The sequence below is a fragment of the Propithecus coquereli genome, unplaced genomic scaffold (genome assembly GCF_000956105.1).
Source record: "Propithecus coquereli isolate 6110/MARCELLA unplaced genomic scaffold, Pcoq_1.0 Scaffold223, whole genome shotgun sequence".
NCBI classification, from domain to species: Eukaryota; Metazoa; Chordata; class Mammalia; order Primates; family Indriidae; genus Propithecus; species Propithecus coquereli.
The window spans coordinates 4,870,747-4,878,473 of NW_012147523.1; the positions used below are offsets into that span (position 1 = coordinate 4,870,747).

General features: G+C 36.3%; 1 protein-coding gene across 1 annotated transcript in view; it reads right to left on the bottom strand.

The window, feature by feature from the left end:
* Positions 1 to 7,727, bottom strand: part of LOC105810896 (ATP-binding cassette sub-family A member 3-like) — a 103,136-nt gene that overhangs the window by 69,172 nt on the left and 26,237 nt on the right. Inside the window, exons 6-9 of the mRNA XM_012644943.1 lie at positions 7,284 to 7,400; positions 6,814 to 6,931; positions 1,060 to 1,233; positions 138 to 316 (exon numbers count right to left, since the gene is read on the bottom strand). Of these exons, the coding sequence (XP_012500397.1) occupies positions 138 to 316; positions 1,060 to 1,233; positions 6,814 to 6,931; positions 7,284 to 7,400 (588 nt within the window). The remainder of the gene's footprint in view (positions 1 to 137; positions 317 to 1,059; positions 1,234 to 6,813; positions 6,932 to 7,283; positions 7,401 to 7,727) is intronic.

Genomic DNA, 7,727 nt, shown 5'->3' on the forward strand with positions numbered 1-7,727 from the left:
GAGTGTAAATAAGAATGGTTCTTTCACTTGATCAATTGTAGACAGTGCAAAATTAATGCATAATAGCTTTTGTAGATATTACAAACCAGGTTCATAATGACTGTGACCTCTTATCAATAACAAGCATTAGAACTCACCAGGAAGAAAAAGTTCCATGGCTTGGGCACACCATAGTCTCCTGGAAAGACAGCTTCTACATAGCAGGCCACAAGGCAATACAAGAAGGCATCAAATAAAAATATTCCCAGTAGATAGCCAAAAAAGAAGTCATCCAGTTTAGTTGATGAGAACAGGTTACTCCAACTAAGTCCAATTTCTGAGACATAGCAGAAGACATTTAATTAGGTACCAACTGTGACTAAAGCAGAGTTATTCATTTACATAATAATTAAACAGCAAAGAGAATAATATGTTGACATTGAGAGATTCCTATGGAAGTTAGCTACTTTCTTACACCCTTAGAATTTAGGTTGTCCCAGAGAACATTTGAGTAAGTAAAGTGCTCATGTAAAGTGCTCTCCATTATACCCCAAACAAGCAAATGATTAGAAATGAATGAAACGAAAATAAAATGTACCAAAAAGTCAGGAAAATAAGCTTTAAGAAAAATAAGACGACCTATGGGTAAAGATGATGGCTCCTCTTTCTCCACTCCTCCTCATGCTAAATGTTCATTTGAATCTCTAATTTTGGAAAAACATAATCTTTGAAAAGTAGGGATGGATGCTTTCCGTAGGACAGAAGATTGGAAGAATTTTTGCATAGACACCGTGCTGATGGAAAAAGGGAGCTCTTAAAAGCAGACTGTGTCACTTCCTCCCCTATCACTACACAGCAGGTGGCAACTCCAAAAGGAGTAAGAAGAGGCTCTGACAGACTTGCGGTAAGTTCTGGAGAGAAGATGGAAGCATTCATGTATATAGGTGGTGGTATAAAGTAGTAGAATTTTTTGAAGGATGCTTTAGCAATATTAATCGATATTAAAACTGTGAATATCCAATAAGATAGCACAGATATATCTACTAGGACGTAGAAAAAAATTATGAAGTAGATACTCACGCTCTCCTTCCGAGTCGAGTAGAAATTTAACTCCCAGCGCCATTGCGAAATTTGAGCTGAGACAGGCAGTCAGCTTCTGGGTGAATGTCATCTGTGTATAGTAGAAAGGGAGGCCACTAGCTGGAAAGTAGATGGCAAAAAAAAGCAAACCTCCAAAAGCAACAGCAAAGTTGCCTATAAATAAGGAGAAAATTATAAGGTCAATTTCAGCAGTCTTTAAAAACTTAAAATACAAATATTTTTGTTTTATTATAAGAGTATACTAAATTAAGCTCTATGAGAAATATGAACTTGTCCATTTTATTCACCATTATTTCCTCCAACACATAATACTTGGAACAGAGTAAGTGCTGGAATGTATTTTTTGAATAAATAAAAGGCTGAAATAAAACATTTGAGAAAATAATTTTTCTAGAATTTATCATTCTATATGCAGTAACTATGAATATTACAGACCTTAATAAAAATTATATTTTTACTTATTATCACTCAGCTTAAGAAATTATAAATGTAAATACTACTGCTGGAATAATTAGAAGTTAACTATATTGTATTGCTGGATATGATATGAGATTCAATTTCTGTCATGATACTGAGGGAAAAGAAGGATGTCTAAGTAAACAGAGAAAGACAAAGTTAGTGTCAAAGAGTCAGATGTGGTTTAGAGTATCAGGAGTTCACAGAACTGCAAAGATGTGGAAGCAACCCAAGTGCCCATCAATACATGAGTGGATTAATAAAATATGGTATATGTATATCATGGAGTTCTACTCAGCCACAAAAAACAATGGTGATCTAGCACCTCTTGTATTATCCTGAATAGAGCTGGAACACATTATACTAAGTGAAGTATCCCAAGAATGGAAAAACAAGCACCACATGTACTCACCATCAAATTGGTATTAACTGATCTACACTTAAGTGCATATATACTAATAACATTCATTGGGTGTTGGGCAGGTGGGAGCGGGGAGGAGGGGATGCGTATATACACACATAATGGGTGCGGTGTGCACCGTCTAGGGATGGACACACTTGAAGCTCTGACTCGGGTGGGACAAGCGCAATATATGTAACCTAAACATTTGTACTCCCGTAATATGCTGAAATTAAAACAAATTAAAAAAATGAACAATGTATTACAAATAAAAAATAAACTTAGAAATACAAATAAAAAGAGTATCAGGAGTTCAAAAAATTCTGAACTGATTCTGATTTCCAGAGTTACTATAATATTCAAGATATTATAGTTTTCAACAAAAAATTAGGAAGCATGCAAATTAAGAGTATGGCTCGTTCACAAGAAAAAAAGAAACTGTCTCTGAAGAAGCTCAGAGATTGGACTTATTGAAGACTATAAATATGCTCAAATACTTTAAATAAAGAACTACAGGAAAGCTAGAGAAACATATCTCATGAACTAGAGACTATCGATAAAGTGACACAAATTATAAAAATGAACAAATTACAGAGCAGAAAAATAAAATAACTGAAATGAAAAATTCACTAGAGGAATTCAACTGCATATCTGAGCAGGTAGAAGACAGAATCAGCAAAGTTGAAGATAAGACAATCGATATTATGCAAACTGAAGAGTGGTAAGAAAAAGAATGAAGAAAAATTATCAAAGCCCAAGAGACCTGCAGGACACCATCAAAGGTACCAGCATATGCATAACTGGAGTCTCAGAAAGAGAGGAGAGAGAGCAAGGGCTCTGGGAGATTATTTGAAGAAATAATGGCTAAAACCTTTCCCCATTTAAAGAAAGACATGCATCTACACACCCTCCAAAACTCCGCTCCAGGTAAGATAAATCAAAGTGATTCACACCAAGACACATTAAAGTAAAAATGTCAAAAGTCAAAGACAAAAACAGAATCTTGAAAGCAGCAAGACAGAAGCATCCCATGATGTAATAGATGAAGAGCCAATTTCCTGTCAGAAACCTAGAGGCCCAGAGAGAGTGGGATAACATTTTTAAAGCGCTTAAAGTAAAAGAAATAAAGATAAACAAACAAAAGAAACTGGCAACGAAGAATTCTATTATGTGGCAAAACTACCCTTGAAAAATGAAAGAGAGACTGCCAGTTTCTGGTTCCACGTGTAAGGAGCTCAGAAAGAGCCACTACATCCTAACATCAAGTAAAAAGTTGAACAGACTGAAAAGTCAACTTTTCTTCATCCTTAAGAGAGGGAAGGACACAGGGAAAAAAATCACGGCTCCCAAGATTAGGGAGAGACAGCTGGCATCACGGCTTAAGGAAGCAGAGACTCACCAGCAGAAACTACCGAGGGAGCCAGTGCTAGGGTGGGAAAACCTGAACTGTCACTGATACGTTGCTGGAGGCTCAGGGTGGCCAAAACTGAGAATTTAAAATGCCAGGGGACCCAGTCATTCAGGGTGGGGCCACTCTATTATGAGATACCTCCAGAGGCTTGAACAGGCACCTATAGCAAGTATCACAGAAAAATCCCCTCATGCTTCTGGCAGAGGGAGGGGGAAAATGTACCATTCTGAAATAGGTTAAGAGCACTCTGTTCCTCTTAACAAGGCCTGATCTCAGGAGAAACTAGTTAACTAGAGCTTAAACCACTGGGATATTATCAGAGCCTAAGTGACCTGGGGAAAGGGAAATGCCCAATTCCAGCTCCCTCTAGTCTACTATATGGGAGAACGGAAATGCCCAACTCCAGTCCACCCCAGCCATCCTATCCCATTTGCTGCAACTTGGATGGAACATTTATCCTAAGTGAAGTATGTCAGGAATGGAAAAACAAACACCACGTGTACTCACTAGTAACTGGGAGCTAATCGATGGGCACACATGGGCACAAAGAGAAGTAAAGGTCTGTGGAAACCAAGAAGGGGGAGGTCAGGAGGGGGTGAGGGGTAAAAACTTCCCTCTTGGGTACAATGAACACTCTTCTGGTGACAGGCACACTAAAATCCCTGACTTTAGCATTATACAAGGTATATGTGTAACAAAAACATTTGCATCCCCTTAACATTTTGAAATAAAAAATACTTGCACATGAATATTTATGGCAGCTTTATTCATAATTTCTAAAACTTGAAAGTAATCAAGATGTCCTTCAGTAGGTAAATGGATAAACAAACCTGTACATCCAGAAAATGGAATATTATTCAGCACAAAAAAATAAATGAGCTATAAAGCCATTAAAAGACATGGAGGAGTCTTAAATGCATATTACTAAGTGGAAGAAGCCAATCTGAAAAGGCTATGGACTGTATGATTTCAATTATGTGATCTGGGAAAAGCAAAACTATGGAGACAGTAAAAAGACCAGCTGGCCAAGGGTTGGGTGATTATGATGTGTTAATGTGGGGTCATTCATTATAACAAATATCACAATTTGGGAGGACATGGATAATGGGGGGAGGCTATGCATGTGGAGGGCAGAAGGTATGTGAGAAATCTCTGTACCTTCATCTTAATTTTCCTGTGAACCTAAACTGCTCTAAAAAAAAAAAAAAATAAAGTCTTTACAAATTTGGGAAGGAGGAATTAAGAAATTCCTAGATTAACAAAAGCTGAGGAAATTTGCTAACGACCTTCTCCACAAGGTCGTTTTTACAGCTGAATGAAACGCCATTCGATAGTAACTCGACGCCATATAAAAAAATAAAGAGCTCCAGTGAAGGTAACTACATAGGTAAATACAAAAGCCAGTATTATGAAATTTTTTTGTTTTGTAACTTTTTTCTATATGATTTAATAGACAAGTGCATAAAATAATTATAAATACATGTTAATAGACAAACAAAGATATAATTTGTGCAAATGCCAACAAAAAGAGGAGCTGGAGCTTTACAGAAGAAGAGTTTTTGTATATTATTGATGGTAAACTGATATTAATTCAAATTAAATTAAGGCATTCATTGTAATCTCCAAATTATCCACTAATAACTAGAAAATGTACAGAAAAATAAATGGGATGGGACTCATGAATATGAGGGAAAAGGCATGCGACATGTACAGAACAAACACAAAAATGGCAAAAGTAAAATCCTTAATTATCTCCAATCATTAAAACGTGAAGGTGGCAGAATGGATTTTTTAAAAATGATCCAAATATACAAATTGGTTGAAAGTGAAAGGATGGAAAAAGATACTCCATGCAAATAACAGAAAGAGAGGTAGGTGGCCATACTAATATCAGACATAATAGACTTTAATAAAAAAATTGTTATAGGCATTAATATTAAAAGATCAGATTAACAGATTTTATAGAAGAGGAAACACACATGACTCATACTAGTAACACATACTAAGCTTCATTAGTAATTAGTAGATGCAGATTTAAATTACAATGAGATAGCATTTAATATCTCTAATTTGGCACAAATTGAAGTTTGACAATACAAAATATTGGCAAGGATATGGAGCAATAGGAATTCTCATCTTCTTCCAGAGGCCTTTAAATTCATAAAACCAATTTGCGTGTGGGCCCTCAAATGGAAAGAAAGCAATTTTTATCTTTCTATATTAGATACCGTGCCTACACAAAAGAAATAATTCGAAGATTTAAATGAATGAGTGAATACTTGCATCCACTGATTTGACTTCCTATTCACTCCCATCTTCCAATCTTTCAAAAATTTTTCTAAACCTCCCTCTATTGGAAGAACATTTAGACTTATCCCAACTAAGAATATTTCAGTCTATATCCTTTTTTTATGTGTATATTGTGCTCCATTAACTTTCACTACTCTCTGCATGTCCTCTTATGATGGTTAATTTTATGTGTCAATTTGATTGCATCATGGGGCGTACAGTTAAACATTATTTCTGAGATGTCTGTGAGGATGTTCCCAAATGACATTAGCATTTCAATCAGTGGACTCAGTAGACTGCCCTCCCCAGTGGGGACAGGCATCATGCAATCTGTTGAGGGCCTCAAAAGAGCAAGAAGGTGAAGGGAGGAGGAATTCTACCCTTTTTCTTCCCCACTGCCTGCTTGATTGGGACCTCAGTCTTCTCCTGCCTTTAGACTGGGATTTATACCATCAGCTCCCCTAGTTCTCAGGCCTTCAGACTCAGACTGGAATAATACCAGTGGCTCTTTCTTGTCCCCAGCTTGCTGTCTGCGGATTGTGGGACTTCTCAGCCTCCATAATGGTGTGAACTGATTCCTCATAATAAATCTTTAATCTCCCACAATAAATCTCCTGTTTGATTCTGTTTCTCTGAAAAACCATGACTAATATACCTCTCAAATCATTTTTTTTTGTGCACATAGTATTCATGTTCCTAAGGTCAGCTCTATGGGGCAGGTACGGCAATACAATAAAGATCTATTAATTAAGTGCAAGAACCCTTTTAAGCAGTTTTGTTTTCTTCCTCTTTACATATAACAGTCTAGTAATCAGATATTAGCACACATTAGTCCCTCCAATAGAATATATGAAAGACATCTTCTCTCAACACTTCATGATGGAAGGGTGAGACAAATACCATACATGAGGTAGCAGCTAAAGGTTAGAAAGAACACACAAATATGATCCTATTTTTTGGTCTGTATCCTTTTTTTTTACATATATATTGTGCTATATTAATTTTCATTGCTCTTCATTTCTTTTCAAATCATTTCACATGCATATGATATTTATCTTTTCAGTTAGCATGTAAACAGAAGCTATAGATGAGCTGGCAACTAAAGTTTAAAAGAGCTTCCAGTTGTAATGTTTGTTTAGTCACTTAGAATATTTCATAGGAGAAATCTTAGACTCACTTTTATTGAAGAATGTGCTGACCATAAAGCTGAAGCATATTGTGGCAATGGCATAAAACAGCAAAAAAACGAAGACCACAGCTGGGTCACTGTGTTGGATGATTGATGCAGGCTCAATCTAGCGAAACAGTTAGGAAGCCGGTTTAGTCACACTCTAAGTGGCACCACACCAAAACAAAACAGGAGAAATGAAACATCCTGAAATATTTTGATAGTCCTGGTCAGACCAAAGACTGTTCAGTGAGATGGGGAGTTAACCATTCGTTTCTTACAGGAAGGCTCACTCATCTAGGTTTAAAGTTTAGTTAATTGCATAGAGACTAAGCAGTCTCTTGAGTTTCCACAGTGAAGTCAACAAAATGCCACATTTTCATTCCCTAGTAACCTGAGATCCATTAGGCCCACACTGTGTTTGTGTTTTCCCTCTTGAAGTTTTAGCTGCAGCACACTGCAGTCAAATAGACACTTGCCTTGACAAAGAAAATTATGCATATAAAAATGATGATGATAGAATACAGCAAGAGGAATGTACAGAAATAGGCAGCCCAGAGCATCCAATTACTGAGTCCTATCATGAGCTGGTACTCCTGTGGGAGAGAGAACATAAATCAAATATTATATAAAACAATATATCCATACAGTGCCTTGGAGTTTTCATAATGCATTCAACAAATATTATCTAATTTAATGTCTACAATCAAAATATGTTAAATAACAAATATGATTGTCTCTAATTAATAGAGGAGAGAATCAAGGCTCAGAACATCAAGTAACTTGCATAAAATTATTCAGCTAGTGAGTGGCAGTAATGTGATTCTTTAAAAGCCCAAAGATCATTCCCCCGGTAATTCACCTTATGTTGGTAAGACATGAAAAACACTTAAAAAAAGCTATAAACCACTTATATTAATATC